The following is a 23,038-nucleotide window of genomic DNA, read 5'->3' as shown; positions in this document are numbered from 1 at the left end:
TGTAGAGTCATTAAGATTTTTGGAAGTCGGAGAGATGAAAAATTAGCAAACGCCTTCACCGGGAATCGAACCATGGACCTCTGGAATATCGGCCCAGCCTGCAGAACCACTACACCACGAAGGCACTCTAGGAAAGCGGAAGAAATACCTTATACTGGAACGAAAAATGTTGAGTGAATTTTATATTTGCTGAGTGTTAATAAACGTGTTATGATAGCCTGAGGTTAGTTTGATAGCCGCATTATTTAAATTTGACATTCCGGAATGATAATATGGCATATTCGATATCTGCAAGTTTAGCTATATATTGCGGCTGAGACCCAAAACCTTATGTTTAACTTTGTAAAAGATTTCTGAAGGTCGATTTGAAAGATTTAATTTTCAGTGATGGATTAAAACAAAACGTATGAAGCCATTCTGCCTAAAAACGAGATGCCTTCCAGAAGATTTTCTGAGAAAAATTAACTTGTATTTACGCATGGAAAAAGCACGAAAACATCCATACAGATAATCCTTTGGCCGGGATTCAACATGGATCGAACAACCAATGCAGAGCAATCTTCTGTGTTCGATAATATTTATAAAATCAACCTAAATACCAAAATTCAATATGTCCTGAAAATCCGATATGTCGTCATAAGATACGTTGTAAAATACTTTGGGCATTTTACATCTCAGTTTTCTACAAAATTAGGAAATGATTTAGCTTAATATCATTAACACATGCATTTCTAATATCATTAGAAAAATTGTTCTATATTACATAATTATTTGTATGTCGTAAGCACGGGTACAATTCAATGAACTGCAATTAAAATTCAGCAGCAGAAATTAGAAAAGAAACTCGAAAAATTACAAATAAAAGTCATCACTTTATTTGAAATTTTTAGGATCATTATTTATAACTGATAGTATAATGAAGAGTGTACTGTCATTTTCGTACAAATGCAGGTATGAAAGTTCTAAAATAATTTAAATTCAAAACAAGAAATAAAATTATAAAATTAGTGCCTAATTGATTTACTGAATGTAGTGTTGCAATGATAAAAAATAAATAACTTGTAGACATTTAAATGCTATATCCATTGAAACAGATTCTCGATTTGAACAGTTTAAGAAAACTTCTTATAGAGATTTAACGAAAGGAAGTATCAGATTTACAGACAGCTGAGACAACTCCGAGTAATCAATAGCATTTTCTAGAAATACGTCCTCATGGAATCAATTCAAACTTGCAATCAATTAACTATATATACAACATATTACTCGCGATAAAATATGTTGCTTCTAGCTTGGGTGTTCAGGAACTGAACCAGTCGCAAGGCAGGAACCAGGAACAATCTTCCAGCAATACGACTTAAATGTATTCTTACTTGACTGAGTCAAAAAGGAATTCGTTATCTTAGCCACTAGCAGAAGAATTCAACATTGCCGATGACTTCCATCGTAATTTCATGCAATGCAATAAATTGACTGAAGACGACAATGTAACTATGTAAAGAAAATCATAAGAAATATTCCGGTTTTCCGAAGTCAATATTTTTGCTGACCTTTATCTGGTATTGTTGTCTGATGCTCTGTAGGGTTTTCCTTAGTTTGCATAGCAAATTATTTTAAGTTTTGTATCTTTCCTGAACCTCTCATTTTCGCCTTGCATTTCCTCTCCAGGATGAAAACTTAAAGTCAAGTGAAAAGAGTATAAAAGCAGTATTAAAATGCCAATTAAAGTTTATTCACAGCGTGATTTCGCTAGCTAGCACTATTTTGTCCTAGCTGTTCCGTGTTTTAACCATTTAATAAGTCTATCGCCGGGTAAGTTGTTAAGTCAGCCTAGTTAGCCATAAAATAAATTGTTAGTCCAGCATTACTACTCAGCTTTGAATTTATTGTTATATTATTCTTACGTTCCACTGCAAGTCATCGGTGTTATTGCAAGCACAAAATTTGTGTATGTGTATTTGTGTTAAGTATGTGGTATGTGCCTTTGTTATATGCATTTTTGTTAAGAATTTGAAGAATTATAAAGGGTGTATTTTACCCTTCTTCTGTGCTGGTATTATTCACGCCTGTACGAGATGTCGCCATTCCTTGTAAGATCACTTTAACTGAATGTTAGAGAAGAAGGTTAGATCTTACTCTTTGCATCTGGTTTTCAATATAATTACACTCCAAACACATGCAAATATTCTGAATATTTAAGAGAATGCAGATGGTTATTAGAAATCAGGAGGTAAAAGGAGTGAGCTTCTGATAACGTTCCGGTATTTGGTGACCATCTTGTTATTTACGCTGGTGTTATCTGGAGCGCTAAGTTTGTTAATTTACTTACTGTAAAGAAAAGTCTTAATGAATATCTTTTAATTAATATTACACGGTATCTTTTTTTAAAATCCGAATGCGTTAACATTGAATGGTAATTATATGTAAGTGCATTTGTAAATACATATTCTTGTTTCTGCAATTTGCAGAACAGTTGTTGTTGTGAAGTGCATCCAGAAAAGTCCTATATCCTTATAATCCGGAAAAGCTCTACATCCTTATCATAGTTTAGTGTAATATGGTGAACTGGTATAGTTCATGAAATATGCATGAAATTTTTAAACGCATGGGCTCATTCTATAATAACTGAGATAAATTCTTCATAATGTGTTTGAATACAGCTAGCGGATCGCGGGACATTTAGTTCTTTTGACGTTAAGTGAGTCTCTAAGTACGTATTTGGTCGCGCATTTCTCTCACTCGCGTATTTTCTCCTCTGAGGTTCACAGCATATAATTTGAAAACTTCTGGTTTATAGTAACAGTGTAAAACATATGCAGAAATAGGAAGGTACTTTGTGTTGTAGAGACAATAGGTATTTTTGGAAGGCAGGAAAGATGAAAAACGAACAACTCCGGAATCGAACCATGGACCTCTGGAATATGCGCCCAGCGTGCAGACCACCACACTACGAAGGCATGCTAAGCACGCGGAAGAAATACCTTATATACTCCCCCTTTCAGAGGGCGACTGGGGTTTTTAGGGGACCCAATCGCCAAATCCTGGTTGTGGAGAATCATCATCTACCACCCTTTTAGTTTTTTAGAACAGGAGCTACTGTAGAGATATTAAGATTTTTTGGAAGTAGGAGACTTGAAAAATGAGCAGTGCACTTGCCGAGAATCGAACCACGAACCTCTCGAATACGCGCCAAGCATGCTGACCACCACACTACGAAGGAATGCTAAGAAGGCGGAGGAATAACTTCATAGTGTAAGTAAAAAAATATTATTGGAATTTCGGAGTTCTCTGAAAATACATAATATAATAGCATTATTATCTCTTTATGTGTGCTTTTTAATGTCTAGGTTTGTTTCAGCTGTCATGCCACGTAATGTTTCCCTTCCCAGTTTTCAAGGGATAAAATTAGTAAGAAAAGGGAGGAGGAATAAGCGAGTGAGTACCGTGGTTTCTGAAAATGCTTGCCGAAGAGTGAGCAGTTACATCATAAGTCTCGTTGCCACACGATATAATTTAATCGAGTTTTACTACTTTATTATTTCTTTTGTAAAATTAATGCAGAGAGGGTTATAGGGGATTGCCGCATTATAAAGTAATCTTGGTTATCTTTAAATGCCAATTAAGGTTGATATTTGCTTTTTATATGTATTATGCTATTGTTCTGTATTACAAATTAAAATTAACTTCTGTGTGAGCAATCAATCACATAAAATATTTTTGCGTTTTCCTTTTCTTCTGTTCTGAGACCAGTTATCCTTCAAGTTCGAACGGGGTTCGTGTGGATTTGGAGTGAAGAACGAAGACACTTGATGAAGTATCGAAACACACTTTATTTGCCAGTATTGTCAGAACAGCTCCAAAACACATTTTACAGTCGTCGATAAACTACTATAAACACGCAGACACGATCAGCGACACAGCCTTCAGGTTATCAGGCTATCACGGTGGAGACAGCTTCACTGCAAAGCACCAGAGTACAGCTCCCGACTCTGCTCGGTCGTTTTCGGAACTTCACGTACTCTCAAGACTCTCCACGCTACAACTCGCGATGCACTCGACAACACACAGAGCACAGCTCTCGACTCTTCGGTTCAGTCGTTCCCGGAGCTCAACGCGCTCTCTAGACGATGTACTAACCGCGATACACTAAGAGACTCCTTCTGTGAAATCGACGACCCACTCGGCACTCGCTACCCGGCTGTCTTGCTTTTTATATGTATTATGCTATTGTTCTGTATTACAAGTTAAAATTAACTTCTGTGTGAGCAATCAATCACATAAAATATCATAATTAGTCTGTGTGGACAAAATCGCCAAAGATGCTATACCTATGTCCTGGTCGTGTGACAAACCGCCAATGACAGCAATGTCTGCTTGTTAATTAGCTAGATAAATAAAATAGTAAAGTAAAGCAGCAAACAGAATGCAATCAAGGTTAAGACTTCAAAAACTAAACTGACGTATAAGAACAAACTAGAAAAAATCTTAAAGACGAATTTTGTGAATAAGATTGAGTTTGGAAAGTTAGAAAGCAGGAAATTGACTAAAAGGAAACGAATTTAAAATTACGTAATTTGAAAATGAATTTTAACCGCATTCATTCTTTTCACAAACTAATGTTAACAAACAGAATCAGAGCCATCAAATGATTGTTTGTATAAGCATTATTGAATTCTTTATAAACTACTTATGATACCTGTGAATTTCATTAAGCAATGAGAGAAATTATCTTAAATATATAAAATTATTTATTGCACTATTAGACGAAATAGAATTATTAAAAAATAGCAGTGGCATAGAATTTAAAAAACGGTAGGAGAACATTTGCCAAGGGATTTTTATATTTCGTACAACAGAAAAACAGCCGTTTTTGAGATTTAAATATTTCAAGCTTTTAGAGCTTCATTTCATTAATGAAAAAAACCTAGTTTCATACATTCTGTTTCTCATTCTGATTATCATTTTTTTAATTCGCAATGAAGCGCTTTTCTAAAGCACAGCATCAGAATGCAGTAAATCATAAATTATAAATTACTTATAAATTTTAGTCATGCTATAATTTCGCACTATGTATAACCAGATCAAGTAAATCATTTACGTGATAAAACTTTTAAAAACATGTTTCGTAATTTACTTAGATAGTTTAAAATTCAAAGTAATTTTTTAAATTTAAATTTAACATTTTAAATGTTTTGTAATTTTTTTTAATTTGGTGCAATTTACGGAAATTTTCTATAAAAAACATACTTTTTATGATCGAACAAATATATGATCGAACAAATCGAACAAATATATGATACAAATATATGATCGAACTTCTTTTCCCTAAAGTTTTACAGGAGAAAGGTTTAATTATTTTAAAATGAAGATATAAGAAATACTTATTTTTCAATATAGAATTAATTTTCCTTATTATACACTTAACAAATTAGCATTTTTTTATTTTGCAATTAATGGGTATTTTGTCTTAAAATTTTAGCATAAATGTTAATAAAATTAATTATAAGAATTTTAAAATGAATTAGAATTAAAATTCAGCAGCGGAAATTAGAGCAGAAACATCTAAAAATTATAAATTAAAATCTTCGATTTTTTTTAATGAAGGAAAACAAAAAGAAGTAAAAAAAAAAAAAAAAAAAAAAAAGAAAACAAGATTAATTTTTAATGAAGAAAACAATGAATAACAACAAACATTATCAAATTTAAAAGCATGGATATTTTTTTAAGATTTCCATGCAGAATTTAAAACAATACTATATTAAAGAAAATTTTACCTTCATTTGGGTCCGTAATATCACCGACAGTCTTAATTGCTTTGAGAAAAAAAAAAAAAAGAGAGCGAGAGAGAGAATAAAATTATAATAAAAAAATGTAAAAGATATCAAATTTTAAATTACATACAAAGAGGCGTTTTATTAACATTTTGTGGTTACCTTTATTTATTAAATATCATGTTCTTCGCACTTAAGCCATAAAATTCAGTTCGAGAGCAATATCGCAAAATAATTTTAAATTGAGCCTACCTTTAGAATTTCAGATACACAGTCTCACACGCTGGAGATAAAAAATTTTTTTCTGTACTACGTAGCTATTGTACGCTTTGAAATCCTTGAGTTTGTTACTCAAACATTCGTTAAAGTTTTACAACATATGAAATCGATAATAAAACAAATTCCAAATTTGGGCCAGATGCCCATATTCTCAGTAGGATTATTTCATTCAAAATTTGATGTCTGTAAGTACCGTTGTTTTATTACAATGCGAGAAACATACATACATTTATGCAGATTCTTCGTTATTTAATTTCTTCAAATATAATACAGGGCAATAATATTTGGTGGCAACAGTTTGAAGAGAGAAACGCATGTTCAGAGTGATTCGACGCAAAATCGCAAAACGAAAACAAAATTTCCTCAGGGACAAAGCCCCTTTGGACTAACAAATCATAATTATAAGTAACCTCTCCTGCAGCTTAAGGTGGAACGCACATCCTTTCAGCTGGTTTGTTTTCTCAATATTTCAGAAATACGAGGTAAATTTAGATTTTACGCAATCCCATTAAAATAGTTTTCAGTTTACCTTCGCTCACTTTCCTTCTCTTTATTCAAGCATTGCTTAATTTTAATACATAATATTTTCATCTACCACTATATATACATCTACGTACAGTCTTAACAGAATGGACTCTTGGGAGACAATGCGAACTTATCAATAATATTTTAATACAACTGAAGACAGAGTTTTTTACTATCTATATCATTAATATAATCAATAAAAGGCAATTTTAACGTCATGCAGAATGAACTTCGGCTACCGAAATTTTTGTATATCGTATTCGGTAATGCATTACCTATATTAAAAATTAAACGTAATCCTAATAATAAAATTCTTTTTCTGCATTGCTATTGTAGAATTTTATCAGTATCATTATCTGTTATTTTACAAAAAAAGGCAACAGAAGTGTTATTTCTGTTTGCAATAAGAGGGATTACTTTTTTTAGCTGGTTTTAGTTTTTAAAGTTTGCTTCGTAAATTTCGAAATAACTGTATTCTTAAAAGTAAGCTTGCATAAACAAATATTTCTTATTATGTGGACATATCGGTTTTTTTTTTGCCTCGATACTTTTAGAGGTATTGCAATTTTTATAAAACTGACTACTTCAAAACTCTCACATTTGCTGTCAAAATTTCCCTTTAACTATTAATAAAGTTTAGAAAAGTTAATAAAGCTATTCGAAAATTAAAAACGTTCCTCGTTTGCTTTCAAATTCATTCTTGATCTGAAATATTTAAGAGAAGTAACTGCTAATAAGAATTTTCGTTTTTGCTACTTTTTATTCTCTTACACAAGATGTTTACACATTTTTTGAGACGATATTACTTTGCTATAAAAAATCGTCTGCTTGGAATTTTTTAACTGCAAATACATTTTTCAAGTGTAAATTATCGTCTCCTTGACAGTTTTGTTTTCATGCAAAATAGCGCTATTACAGGAGCAATGGATGGAAGGCTATGTTTGTGCTCTTTCCAAAGAAAATTATTCGTATCTAGTTGTTAATAAACGCTGTGAAAACCGTGGTCTTCTGATAGCTAAAGCAGAGATTGGCAATATTATCAACAAGAAAGGCAAAACCGTCAGTTTGGCTTCAAGTTTAAAAATTGTTCCAAATACCTATCCAAGGAAAAAAAAAACGGAATGTTTCGAATGTTGCAAAGTTAAGATCCTTTAAAGTTCAAAAGAAGTTTGTAAAGTCAAAGAACAATTACATAATCATTACAAGGCTCTGTGTCAACTGCAAACAACGTGATTAATGCTGATTTGAATTTTAAAAACGCAAGAAATATAATGCGCATCGTCTTTCTCCACGGCATATCGTCAAACGCACAGCGTGGTGCATAGATTTTAATGTGAAACATTTATCCGGACAAAAATGGAAAAATATTGTCACAGTGAATGAATTTTGGGTGTATTGTAATGACTGCTATAAAACGATATCCGTTTATTATTATCAAAGAGGAGAAACAATCTTGAAACATGGTTAAAAGAATATATGGAACGTTTTTCAAAGGGATTTATAATTGTTGCTGGTTTTTCATGTAACGGAAAATCAAAAACAAAGAGAGGAGAGAAAATGTTAAGATCAACTCCACGTATTATTAGGAATACATTTTATACCTAACTTTCTATTATTAAATACCTTCTCTTTAGTCACAGTGCAATCAGTTAGTAGAACTGCACCAAGACAAAGCAAACAGCTACACGTTAAAAATCAACTGTTAATTTCATGGGAAAATGGAACAAGAAATGGGTATCAAAGCCAAACCCTTCATCCGTATTTCTACTAAATCTGATCTATCATTCGTAGAATCTAATCTATCATTCGCCTTTGAACTTTCAGAAAGAATATTATCCAAACGTTGACCAACAGCCCTCCTTGGACTTTGGAAAGCTGTTTCAAAGGAATGGGGTAAAATACCTCTTCCGATATTACAAAAGGCTTTATTACTTTGTTGGAAATTACTGTGTAGAAAGATAGTGAAGAATAAGGGTTATAAAATAGAGCCTTTAAAACACAAAATTTTTAAATAATATATTTCTGAAAACGCAATGAAAATAGTCTAAAAAAGAAAATCTGAAAGGTTTCAGATTTTAAATTACAACCAAAGGGGCGTTTTCTGTTAACATTTTGTGTGTACCTTTATTTATTAAATATCATGTTCTTCGCACTTAAACGATAAAATTCAGTTCAAAAGCAATATCGCAAAATAATTTTAAATTGAGCATATCTTTAGAATTTCCGATACAGTCTCACGCGCTGGAGATAAAAAACGATTTTTCTGTACAGCTTTGCCATTGCTCGCTTTGAAATCCTTAAGTTTGTTAATTAAAACTTCGTTAAAGTTTTGTGAAATATGAAATCGATAATAAAACAATTTCCAAATTTCAAATTTGGGCTTCCAGATGCCTATATTCGCTGTAGGATTATGTCATTCAAAATTGGATGGGACGCCGGAATAATCTGCCGGAACAAAATAAAAAATGCGAATGTAAAGAGAAGATTCGTTGGATAACATTCAGAATTAATAATGTTTATCTGACATTCGTATACGAACATCACAACAAATTTAGTTTATCCAAAGCTAGTTCCAAACTTCAGTAGCTTAAGTAGCTTCAGTAGCTTAGTATGCAGAATACCTATGCACGTGGAAGAAATATTTTGGGTTGTAGCTGAAACTCAAAGTTTTCAAATCTAACTTAATACTCTAAAATCAGTGTAGTTCAACTTCTACTCTTGCAAAACGTGAACGATTTTTTTTCATTCTTTAAATTGTCTCCTAGCTTGCAATATAAGATCGCGTGGACATAACTAACTGCACAAACAAAGTTCATAAATATGTGTTTTTGCTCCGAAAGGGACCTAGTTTTACGCAAATAGCCCTCGAAGATTTGATACCTGGTTGGGTTTTAGTGTATATAGTTTTCTCTCTTGTAGAACAATGAGTTGAATTTATTGCATAGCTTCTGAGTACAAGTGCATTTCGTTTACAATCTTCTGAATTCCTAAGGATTAATGGAACTAAATGGATTACTTTTAGAAAATAGTCACGCATCCATTTTTTGATTTTTTATGATTTTGCATTTGTATTTTATGTCACATTTTATACTTCTCTAGCTGATTTCTAGGATTAAATTTATATGACTGAGTTCTAATTTAAGACTGGAGTTGAATTTATGGAAAAAATTTTATTATTTCCAAAAATAATCTAAAATCACAGATAAAATGGGAGATCTGAAATAATGGTTTTTAACAATGATAATGATTTTACAGTGATGGAACATTCTTCTTCTTTGAACAAGTATCAGATCGCCTCGCAAAACAAGTCATGCATTTTTTTAAAAAAAACTACCAAATTTTATTTAATTAAAAAAAATTAAGTTTCATCGCTAGTACTAAATTTTATATCCTTTTCACCGAGCAGTAGAAATGCGATTTGATCAACAAGGGACGTTGAATTGCAATGCATAAAATTTTATTCATTGAAAGAAATATGGTTTCTTTTCCATCTTTTAGATAATCATAATAAGATTTACTATACTCTGCCATTTATTGATTGTCTGTGCCGAGAACAGGCATCGCTTAAAAATATTAAATTACAGATCCAATAAAACGTCGTAATTTTTGAAGAATAAACTAGCAAAATACCTGGACCACGAGTAATCGTACCATCTTTGGACTCGACGCTGCATGTTTCTGGGCACTTTGTGATGGCGCATATACAGTTTAGCTCCGTCCTGCAAAAGAACAAAATAAATTTACGTTGCAAATAGATTTCAGATCTAAATGAAACAACTGTAATGTGAAAAATGTTAAGCAGAATAAAATATGAAAACAAAATAATACAAAGAAAAACAACAAGAAAATTAATACAAAAAGAAAAAAAAATCTGAATAGTTTCGGATTATAAATTACGTCCAAAAGGGTGTTTTTTTTTTAACATTTTGTGTGTTACCTTTACTTATTAAATATCATGCTCTTCGCATTTAAACCATAAAATTTAGTTCAACAGCAATGTCGCAAAATAATTTTAAAATGATCATATCTTCAGAATTTCCGATAAAGAGTCTCGCGCGCTGGATATAATTTTTTTTTCCCGTAGTGTTGCCATTGCTCGCTTTGAAATCATTTAGTTTGTTAATCAAAAATTCGTTGAGGTATTACAAAATATGAAATCGATAATAAAACAAATTTTAAATTCAATTTAGGGCTTCCACATGCCCATATTCTATGGAAGATTACGTTATTCAAATTTTGATGGCTCTAGGTGCCGTTGTTCTTATTCTTTATTATTTAATTTCAGGGCGATAATATTTGCTAGCAACAATTTGAAAAGTGAAACAAATTGTTGCCAGCAAATAAAAAAAAAAAAAATAGACTGCTTTTGAAGACTTCAAAAATCGCAGGAAAAATCGCAGTCTTTGGAATTTAAAACATTTTGCTAGTAGTTTTAATTTAACATCTATATTACGTTCATTATTCAGGGTTCAGCATCTATGCATAACTTACGGAAAATGTTCAAGTCTTATTCATGAAGTAACATAATTAGATATTTATTGAGGAAAGACCAATCAAATGTACTATAATTGGCAATTCTCGTCTGATTTGCATCTAGATAATTCTAATTTCGTTAGTTGCCTGTAGATTTGTTGTAAATGCTTTGAATTTGCAAGTAATTTGCTTCGTTTTTAGCTGCGTGCCTTTATGGTGCAACTGGAAACCCGTACGGATGAAAATCTGAGGTCTAGTGTTGAAATCTCGGCGAGGGCATCGTTGAAGCATCATGTTTCCAATGTTTAATAAGCATCTAATCTCTCCTGACAAGTGACCACTCACAATAGCCTTCTGGTTAATAAAATGCATTTTCTGCAATTCTGAAACACTTCAGTTGAAAGATGCGTAGGGATTATTGGGAATCCTGTATTATGGCGTCCAGTAATATATATATATATACTTTCCGACGGCGTAGAGCTGCAGAAGAATTTACTCTGGGAGTAACTGGGAGTATTCTGTAAGCATTGAGAACCCTGCTTCCACAGAGGGGTATATAATTTTATTATATTCCAAGATGCAGGCTTTCTGTGTCCCACAGCGTACTGCTTGGTATCCGAGAGGTCTCTTCTAACGATAAGATCTGGTGGTTTACATGAGTATGAAAAGATTCTAAACACAGAAGAATGTAACTAACCCAAATGTGGTGTCTCTGAACCTGAGTTGTGCATCTTCCTATTACAGTGAACCTAAGGTATGAAAAGGTTAACTCATCGGGAAGTTAACTAACTCATCGGGAATCGCCAACAGTAATACGTCAGAGACTACCTGTTGTCCTATTGAATACCAACTAAACAATACATAATAGCTTGTATAATTTCCTGTTAACATATAGGATGGAGAGATTTAGAAAATTTTCACACACAGATCGTCCCATCTGATCAGATGAGACTATTCGTATCCGGTAATTAAGCGTCAGAATTTCTGATCTCATATGGGCTGCATGCTCAGTGTCTTGCAATATCCAGAGGCACTTCAGTTGGTTCCCGGTTGCATATTTCACAAGTGCACATCAGCGTAGCCACTGAGGGAGGAGTTTCGAAAATGGACCAATGAGCTACTATTGCTCTTGTGACGCTAAGGGTATGGTGTTTACGTTTTAATTTGCATTTGTTTCGCAGTTACAAATGTATGTCGCAATAGTAAAAAATCTCGTAGTGCTTTCGTTTTATGAGTTTAATTAATTGCTGACACTTCACTTACGCGATTTTTATTACGCATTAATATTTGAATTGATGTTCATGGCCTATTATCGCTCTTTACATCGAGAAAATGAATCGAGCAGCAATTAGCCTCGAATATTATGCGTTTACTAACACCTGTGGATTAAGAGAATTCAAGTGTATAGTTTTCTTTTTTTAATGAGCTGAGAAGGACTGAAAGTGTTACAATGACTTTAGCTGGTGTTTTATTATTTCTAAGCTTGCATTATTTTGATTTTTAAAGTGTAAGATTGAGAATACATATTGTGTATGATCTGATTATATCCATTGTTAAAAGTTACATGTGAATAAATTGAATATATTCGTTGTGAATAAGGTATATTCATTCTGTTTGATGAGTATTTCTTGTGTAAACAGTACATTTAAGAGTGAGCAGTTATTAAATGTGAAATTTAACACACTAAATTTATACGAATGCAAATTAGTAAAATTTACTTTGAATAAAATTCTGCGTTGCCTATTGTTATAGAACATCGTTTTCGTGTAGATTACAATAAAAAGTGCTGCCCTTCTAAAAACATATATAATTGGCATACATATTTTTCTCATATGCATAGTTTTATGTAAAGATAGCGTTTGGGCACACATGTTTATCACATATTTATTTATTCATCTTATTTACCACTTACTAAGTAATATTTCATATAGATATTTTTGCGGAGTATCCAACATGTGTTTGTATTGCGACACATGGTCTCCCCTTGTTACCACCTCAGACCTTTATAAAACTGTCACGAAGTCTTAATGCCAAGTGCCCACTGTGCTTTATTTTTCATGAGCCGGACAAATCGCGTATAGCGCTATATTTCGGCAATAACTCTGCAGACCAGACCAGATATTTATGTATTTATTTCAAATTCTTTCAACTAGGTAGTGAAAGCTACACAATTGCCCCTACTTTATCTAACTTTGCAATGAAAATTTTCAGAACAAATGGACGATGCTTTAATCATTTTTACAATTTTTTTAAAAATAAATTTAAAAATAAAATAAATTTAAAAGGTCATGTGACATGACAGAAATATTGGATGTCCATTGGTCCATCTTAGAAGCCACTCCCTCCGTGGCTACGCAAATGTGCACTTGTGAAATATGCTTCCCGGTCACTGAAGTCCGCATAATGAAATGAACGTTTCACAGTCTTCACGTTAATATTTGTTAATGCTACCGCATTAATGTTCAGTGTCTTTTGTGCCAGTGCATATGGCGAGAAATGATTTTTGCTATTTGGTATAGGTCGTATTTATGCAGGATCTTTTTATGGCTATACATTTGTGTTATAAGTGATGTCCAAAACCCTTTTATCACAGTACCCTTTTAAAATGATCATATGTGAAAAGTTTCGCGTCGACGTCGCAGGTTTTAAGACCCATCTCACTAACTCAAATGATTAGAATGCATTAAATATCGCCTGAAAATGGACTGTCTCTAAGACAGAAAAAGTTGTAGAAACTTCTGTTATTGTATATGCACTGATGGAAGCAGCTATTGATGACGTGTAGTACTACTGCAAATTCAGCATTGGTTCATCTGTACCAGTGTTTCTGCCACTTTAATTACCATATCAGTAACACAAGGTGTTGGTGTAAAGAAGGAAGAAAAACGTACTATACACATATCCAAAACCAATAGTTTATTGCACTGTGTTTTAAATAGCTGGAAAGAATTACCCAAAAAGTTTTCTATGAGAGCGCCTTTTGTAGCTTGAGCTGTGTCTAGGAGATACTAACTCCAATACGTTCCAACGCTTCCGCTTCCGTGATCAGTCTTGTCATCTTGGACGCGCAGATTGGTAGCATCGGTCACAGACGTTCGATATTCGATACAGACTTTCCTTCACAGATACCAGAGAAAACAGGGTTAAGTCGTTACAGAAAGAAATATTTAAAAGGTTCAAATTTGTTCCGCACCTAGCTTATCGGGGAACAAAACCTTTTGAGTTCTTTCCTTCTATTTAAACCCCAACGCAATCGTTGCGATACAGACTTTTCGGATATATGTGTTGTTCGCTTTCATAATTTCTTTGACAGGCATCAAAGAACATTAATCATGCAAATTTGTTTATGTGTTATGATTGTTTTTATTAGTTTTTAAATCCACCATACACTGCAAATTCTTTTAAATACCTAATAACTGCACATACATAATTTGTGAAATAAGAAAAATCAAGAAGAAAATAACTTTGATTTTAATTATGATATTTAAAATCGAAGTACTTTCCTTCCTTAGAAGTATTATTAACCTTTACTATTATGTTCTTTCTTTTTTGTATACTTGCGAAATAAAATTTGAGTGAAAAAGTTTGAATTCATCAACAAACTGTTGTTTATTTATAGGATATACATACCAAGAGACGTTCGAACTCCAGACGACTCGCATTTCTGTTAGTTATCACGTTGCCAACTTGACCTGCAGAAAGTATAATAAACTAGTGTCAATTTTTAAATCATAGTTTTTCTGTTTAATGTTTTGTTAATGAGAAGGAGATATAGGAAATGTAATTGATAAAAATATAGATTCTTTTCCAAGTACAAAGATATAAATTTCAAAAAATGCTTCATAAACAATTAAATATTCATTATAATTGAATTCGAAAAAGTTCACTGGTCATTTACATTACTGTAACACTTATAAAATATGGTAATTAGGTTCTTAGGAAAGCCATTTCGTGTGAGTTACTATTAAACAAATATGAAGTAGCATAAAAATCAGAGTCTCTCTCTAAAATCCAAAATGAACTTCTTTTGAAAACTATAAATATTTATACTATATAAACCTTATTTGCGAGAAATATCAATAAATCAAAGCAATTAATATTTTATGTGCATGTTTTTTATTCTTCATAATGTGTAAGAAGAATTTGATAGTTTTTCGTTTCTGAAAAATAAGTTTTTTCCTTCAGGTGTTTGAAAAATTCTAATTTCTTTTGCTTCTTTGAAAAGAATTCAATCTGAAAACTACAGACTGCAGCCAAACACATCATTGTAAGATTAAAAAGAAACTGGAATCCGATTTTAATACACAAATTCCAACTTAACATTTAAAATGAAAATAACTATAAAGCTAAGCAATCTTGATTCGTCTGGTAGTTCAAGAATTAAACCCGAAGAAATTAAATGTTTAGAATATAAAATGTTTCATTGGGAAACGAAAAGAAAACTCTCGAGGTCAAGGTTTGCTTGTGAACTATGTGAATAAAAATGAACTTTATTTTTGATTTGGCTCAATTCTCCTGAGGATAAAGGTACACTGCGAAAAAAAAGTTTTATATCTACCAGTTGACTAAATTCAAATTGCGTTTTTCATGTCTCGAAAGCGCGACTTAGGATACGTATTCGATTTATATATAGCATTGTTCTAATATAGGTGTTTGAACACAAAATCGGATTTTTTCTGAAATGACATGCCAATGTTTTATCATATTCCGATTCTACCATGCATATTATGCCAAACTGCCAAGTTTTGTAAAACTCGCACCAGTAGTTTTTTAAAAATTAGTTCTCAAAATTTTAGCTCTTCTATGTTAATTGAATTTGGTATATATTTATTAATTTCTCTTCTTTTATTAAACTTATTTCATTCTTCTTTTCACATTTCGAAATTTAGGTTCATTCCAAATAAAATTCGTCCATTTTTTATGATTTATTTCTTAAAATTTGTATTTTAAAATAATTTTTATAAGTTTTTCGAAAACGAATTTGAGTTATAATCCATAAAAGTTTTATCATCATCTTAAAGTAGATATCTTTCTGTGCATACCTGCAAAAAATGAGAGTTTTTTATTCAAACGTTACGAATATATACCTGAATTTATATACTGGCGCGTTTTTAAATTTGGTAAATTTGTTAAAAAAGCGATAATAATGTCAAATGTGGTTTAGGCACTTAGTTAAAATTATTAAAAAGTGGCAACGAAGTGAATTTTTTTTTCAGTCATGGACAATGTAAAGATGGAAATGAAAATAGGTTGCCATATATTAAGTTCGTCAAGTGAATTATTCGTGGCGCAAACTGAAAAAAATGCGCAAGATAAGTTTTTGAATGTCTCCGCAAATTTCGCACCAAATGTTACAAAATTTAATATTTAGGCATAATTTGTGTTGTAGAACCGAAATGTGGATGAAACTTGGCATCTCATTTCAAAAAAGTTCGATTTTATGCCAAAATACCTATATTAGTATAATGCTATATATACAGTGGTGGCCAAAATTGTGGACACTTTTGGAAATTTTTATGTTTTTGAACTTTGTATGCTTATAGAAAACGTTACGTTTCACAAAATGCAAACTTGTATAAATCAATTTAAAGTGAATTTATTACTGAATTCAATACAAAACACAAAATTCAATTATTTGCAATACAAAAAAAGTTAAACGATAATAGTAATCGATATACATTAGATAGTGATGATTGCAGTGAGATATCAGTACTTAGTAGTTACAGCTTCACATCGACGTTTCATTGAGCTGACAAGAGTTTTAAGCTCTTCTTTCGTTATTACATGATGCCAGGAAACAATTATAGCCTCAATTAGTTCCCTTTTATTTGAGCGCCTCATTCGGACAAGAGTTTTCAAATGGTGCCACAAATTTTCGATAGGCTTGAAGTCAGGACTGTTTGCTGGCCATGACAACAATTTAATGCTCTTTGTACGAAACCAAACTTTCGATATTTTGGCCGTGTGGCAAGGAGCAGAATCCTGCTGAAAAATAAACGAAGCATTGTTGGGAAAGAGATCTCTGATGGAAGGTAGAAGTTTTGGTTCTAGAATAGTGTCAATGTATTTTCTGGCATTCAGTGTGCCATCGATGACATGAAGGCGACCAATACCATCTGCTGACATGCATGACCAAATCATAACACTAACTGGGTTCTTCACAGTTGCTTGAATGCAGTCAGGATGTAGCTCTTCTCCTATTCTACGTCTTACATATTTTCACCCATCACTACCGAATAACGATATCTTAGTTTCATCACTCCATATAACTTGTGACCACTGATCATCTGTCCAATTAATGTGTTCCTTTGCCCACTGTAGTCTTTGTTTTCGTTGCTGAAAATTAAGATAAAGCTTTTTTCGTGGAATTCTACCTCTCAGTCCAACATCTGTTAATCTTCTCCTGATTGTTCTTGAACTGACAGAAACATCAGCATCATTCAGATCTCTTCTGATGGCCGCTGATGACAGTTTTCTATCTTGGAGACATAGTCTTTTTATTCTTCTGTCATCAATAGATGTAGTGCACCTTTTTCGGCCTTTTCCTTCTTTTTTTTTATTGAATTTGTCTCCTAACATCGTAAACAAAACTTTCGGACTCCAGATGTAGTCACTGAACAACCCACCTGTCTTACAATTTCAGCATAGGAAAGACCACTTTCTCGTAACACAATAATATTACATCTCTTTCTAGGTGTCCAATCTACTCTTTTATTTGATGTCATTTCTTCTTGACTAAATATTAAAACTTTTTACAAAAATTCCTACTTGTAATTGCAGTGTATAAGAAACAGGTCCTCTTTCTACAGAACAAAGCAAAATAATGAATTGTTTCAAGTGTAAACAGGATGTCAGCTTCTACTGGCAGTTACTAACATTTGATTGGTTCTCAGAACAAGAACAGTGATCGGCCAGGAAAGCTAGGCATTACAAACCACTTCATAACTGTGTTTTTTTATTTATATTAAAGTACATATAACTTTTTTGCATTACAAATTGAATTTGAATTCAATACAAAACACAAAATTCAATTAACAAATAATTGAATTTTGTGTTTTGTATTGAATTCAGTAATAAATTTTCTTTAAAATGATATATACAAGTTTGCATTTTGCGAAACGTAACATTTTCTATAAGCATACAAAGTTCAAAAACATAAAAATTTCCAAACGTGTCCACAATTTTGGCCACCACTGTAAGTCTAATATATCCTAAGCCGCGCTTTCGAGACACCAAAAACGCAATTTGAATTTCGTCAATCGGTCCAGTAGGACGGTAGATATAGAACTGTCCTTTTTATTTTTTTTTTTTCCAAATTGTGCAATGTGCACTTATTTTCCTTTTGCTCTGAAAGAAATTGCATTGGCAGTGCTATTGTTATGATGGTTCGTATCACTATAATATTTTTTCAAGGATTCCTTTTTCCGTAGTAAAGTGGCAAAGCCAAATACTTGAAAGAACTATATGGTGTTATTTTGTCAAACATTAAAGCTACAAGAAGACTTGTGCAACATGAAAACATAGCTGTGTATTTATTTCACTGGGTCATTGGACTTTCAAAAGTAGCTTCGTGAAGTGGTAAGCTTCCTATTTTGCCAGGATACGTTATGTATGGTCTGAAAAACAGTCAACAATTTGAAGAATGTTCTCAACAGGTGTTTCTTTATTCATCCCTAAAAAACTGGTATGTTTATTTGTTTTCTTTTTATTTTTTTACAGGTATATACATGTAACACAGTAATAGATTCTGTAATACATGTAATAGATTCTGTAATAGAACGCCGGCAGTTGTATCCGTAATGAAGAGCGAGAATTTTGATGTCGTAGAATGCTGAAACGCGAAATAAGAAATTTGGCAGTCAAGGTATATTTAATCCAACTTTTATTTCAGTAAACATGTTGCGGCCACAATCAACTTGGCACATTAATTGCGCCTATTCCAAAAGTTTACATTTTTTATATAAATTTGTAGTAAGAAAGAAGGAGCTGACAGACTTCAGCCAAGCTAGGCGAAAGCATAGAAAGCAAGTGCGTTATGTTCAAGGTGAAATCGTAATTCAGACTGAGTTAGTTTTGGTTTTCAATGCATTTTGATTGGATTGTTAATACTGCTATAAAATTACTATTGGCTGTTAGAGTTTTAGTTTCATTACCATCATCAGAATTATATAAGAGTCATATGAGATATATTTTTCTCGAAATGACGCAGTGCAAATAGAGGTTACTATTTTTAGTATACAGAAGGGAATTAATTTTCGCTGCTAATTTAATTTTTACATAGTCTTTATTTTTCTTAGATACATATATATATATAGAAAGAGACTCAAAAGCACACCAAAATATAAAAAGTAAAATTAGTCAGAGAAACAACTTGAGAGAGACGTAGATTGTAAGTAAACAATCATTTCGAGGGCAACTGATATAGGACTCTTTTTACATTTGACTTATGGCATGTCGCTTTCGAAACAGTTTGCGCGATTTAAAACCTAAGCTAATCGTCTTTTTGCTTAATTTTGCAGGTCCTTTTATATTTCCGAGCATAAAGCTAAGTATTTAAGAAGTTCATTTTTACATAAAATATCTATTTATATGAATATAAATGCAACTTGCATTTCCCCAAATTAAACCATGTTTAGATAAGTTTCACGGAAAAATAAAAATCAGTTAATTTTATTATTAATATATTTTTATTTTCGTAAAGGTATTTAACTCTGTGTGGTTTTTTAATGTCTTGGCCTGAATAAATGTTAATATTAAATACCCTATTCTAGAATTTTTTTAGCAATTGAAGTAAATTCCTTTTAGCAGAAAGAAATTGCGTTTCAGCAATGCATTGCTATATAGAATGTTTTTCAAATTTGGAATCGTATTATAAGCCTAGCACGTGCGGAGCTCACCTACAGCTAATATTTTCCGAGTATAGAAATCTTTGAGGTTATTAAAGCGAATTTTAGAGCTTAAGCCATATTTTAGAAATATAGGTATAACACATTCTCGTTAATCCTGCAATAGTGTGGAAGCCCACGTGATATGGTAGCTGAATATAATTACTTCCGAAAATGCCCAACAAATGTGTCCTTCAGTATGTTTAGAACAGTGCATTGTAGGAGAGCAGAATATCGTTAACTCTTTCAGTGTTTTTGACGGAGAACGTTTCTGTTCTGTTTTCTAATCATTTTTCTTCCTTCTAAATTAATTCAGCTAATCAGTTTAATTAAGGAAAATGACATTACACATCGGAATAAAGAAACGTTATTTATTTGGATACAAATTATGCATTTCGTTAGTATTCATTAAATTCGCTTAAAGCAATATTCGTTTCCCTATTACATATTTATTTGCTTAAAGTTACTGCTTCGAAAACCGAATGGTAACATTTGTTTCTAAAAATAGCAAGGAAATTTATTATTAATTCGAAACCTATAGTTCGAATATTATTTGGAAAGCTACAGAGAATGGTTCAGTAACTTATTTATATAAAAACAACCTAATACAGAAAAATAGATTATTTTAATAATACTATATTTATAATAATTCTCCACATCGAATCCAAGTTGTTGTTTACAATAGTAGAAAAATCAGATTGTAGCAGAAATGGTAAATAAATATCATCCAATGCTTATTTTCGTCTACAATTTTTAAAATGCAAGAATAAATTAAGATGGAAACTCACAATATTCAGCTTATCTTGTGAGATGGAACAAAACGTTAGTGATTTCGATATTAGCATATTTGAGCTTCTAATGCTCGGAATCTAAATACCCATACGTCCAGTTACCATTTGTTCTTCTTCCCAATCCAGTAAACGTAGTAAAATGAAGCTTGTTTACAGGTTATTGATATGTCCATACGCTGTTCGCATATTTTTTAGACTATTTTGCTTTGCTGTAAAAAAACCTCTTCTGCTTGGAATGTTTTCTTTTAACTGAAACTATATTTTTGAAAGTGTAAATTATCGTCTGCTACTTGACAGTTTTGTTTTCATGCATTGCTCACTTTTAAAGAAGCAATGGATGGCTACGTTTGCGTTCTTTCCAAAGAAAATGATTCGTAATTAGTTATTTAGAAATGTTTTGAAAGCCATGGGGTTTTGATGTCTAAAACTACGATAAGTAATGCTGTTAACAACAAATGAAAAAAAACATCAAAATTTAGATTCAAGGGGACATTTATTCCAAATACGTATCCAAGGAATAAATGGAATGCTCCGAATGTTGCAAAAGTGATACCTTTAAAAGATAATCTAACAAGTCAAAGAGCTGTTGTAAAATCATTAAAATGCTCTGTGTCAACTGTGCAAACAAAGTAATGAATGCTGATTTCAGTCGGTACGTATTTCGTCTTTCTCCATGACATATCGCCGAACGCAGAACGCGCTGCAGAATTCTTGATGAGAAGCATTTATCCGGACAAAAATAGAAAGAAAATGTCCCAATAGAGGAATCTTGGTTGTGCTTAAACGACTGCAATAAAAAGAGATCCATTTATTATCACAAAAGAAGAGGAAAAAATCTTTAAACATCGTTTCAAGGAATCTAAAAAAAGTTTTTCTAAGGGATTTACGATTGTTGCTGGTTTTTTATATAACGGCAAATTAAAAATGAAGATAGTGGAGAAGAAAACTTAAGGTCAACTCCGTATGTTATCAAAAACCTACTTTATCCTTAATTTTCTAATATGAAATACTTTCCCTTTACACACAGTGTGACCAATGAGTAGAACTGCATCAAGACAAAGCAAGAAGCGGTATGTCAAAATATATTCTTATTTTCCTGGAAGAAATGAAACAAGAAACGGGTATTAAGGCCTTCGTTCGTATCCCTACTAAATCTCTTAATGTATCACAGATCTATTTTTGCTCGTCTGGACTTTAAAAAGCGGGGTTTTCCAAACGTCGACCTACAACCTCCTAAGACTTTCGAAATTTGTTTGAGAGCCATGGGATAAAACACCTCTTCTGATACTACAAAAGGTTCTGATACTCTTCTGATACTTCTGATACTCTTCTGATACTACAAAATATTTTATTGCCTTGAAAATTACGGTGTATAAAGATAGTGAAGTGTAAGGGTTGTCAAATGGAACATTTAAAACATAAAAATTTTAGGTAGTGCATTTCTGTAATTACAATAAAAATCGTATTTAAGGTTTCGTTTTAATGAATAGAATAAAATAAAAACGAGATTATGGGCTAATTTTAAGTTCCATGTAAATGAAAGTTAACTTTCTTTGTTAAAACAGAAACTGATTGCCAATTTAGGCGAATGAATAGAAGTTTGTTTAAAAAGCTTTACATAATTTTGTTCGTTCAAAGTCGCTAAAAATTGAATCGATATATTTTTTAGACATTTCTCTTAAATATTCATAATGGTTAGAAAAAAAATACACATTAAAAATAGGCAAAATTTAAAATTAAATTAGCAACAGAGAAATGTTTTAAATATACTTTGGAAAAATATAGTACGGATCGTGTTTTATCAGCCAGAGAATATAATATGGTTCTTTTCATAATTTTGTAAACTTTTTTTAAAAAGTGCTACACATCAAATTAAAACTTCTGAGATACTATTAATATAGTACTAGAATTTCTTGAGACTGAAGTTTCATTTTCCATTAACGCAATTCGAACTAATCTCATAACTTCCTCCGCATTGAAACAAAGCAATTTCTTGCTTAGTAGATGAATGTTATACAGGTTAGATCATTGATGCTGTAAACTAAATATGTAAAATTAATTATCCCTTATTATGTAAACTTCCACTCGTAGTTTGCAAACTGAAATAAAACCTAATTGTTCTTGGCAAAGCGCAGTTGCATATAGCAGAGCGTAAAACCTTCCAGTAATGCGATAAAAATGAATCTGGGGAAATAAAATCTAATTTACCCACCGTTTGCATTCTGCAAACTGTAATTAACCATTTACCATTTAAAGCTTTTCTTCCAATTGTTTAACAACCAGATACCGGAAAGAAGTACGAAGAAATCTGAGA

At 32.1% G+C, this 23,038-nt stretch overlaps 1 protein-coding gene across 1 annotated transcript in view; it reads right to left on the bottom strand.

Moving 5' to 3' along the window:
• The window catches only part of LOC118194750 (uncharacterized), a 631,198-nt gene that overhangs the window by 161,766 nt on the left and 446,394 nt on the right, over nt 1-23,038 (bottom strand). The window contains exons 8-9 of the mRNA XM_085810543.1: nt 14,679-14,740; nt 10,206-10,294 (exon numbers count right to left, since the gene is read on the bottom strand). Of these exons, the coding sequence (XP_085666669.1) occupies nt 10,206-10,294; nt 14,679-14,740 (151 nt within the window). The remainder of the gene's footprint in view (nt 1-10,205; nt 10,295-14,678; nt 14,741-23,038) is intronic.

Source organism: Stegodyphus dumicola, chromosome 2 (genome assembly GCF_044657685.1).
Source record: "Stegodyphus dumicola isolate Sdum_Otavi_A_Nest chromosome 2, ASM4465768v1".
NCBI lineage: Eukaryota > Metazoa > Arthropoda > Arachnida > Araneae > Eresidae > Stegodyphus > Stegodyphus dumicola.
Note: the sequence above shows the minus strand (reverse complement) of the source record. Positions and strands in the feature narration are given on the sequence as shown.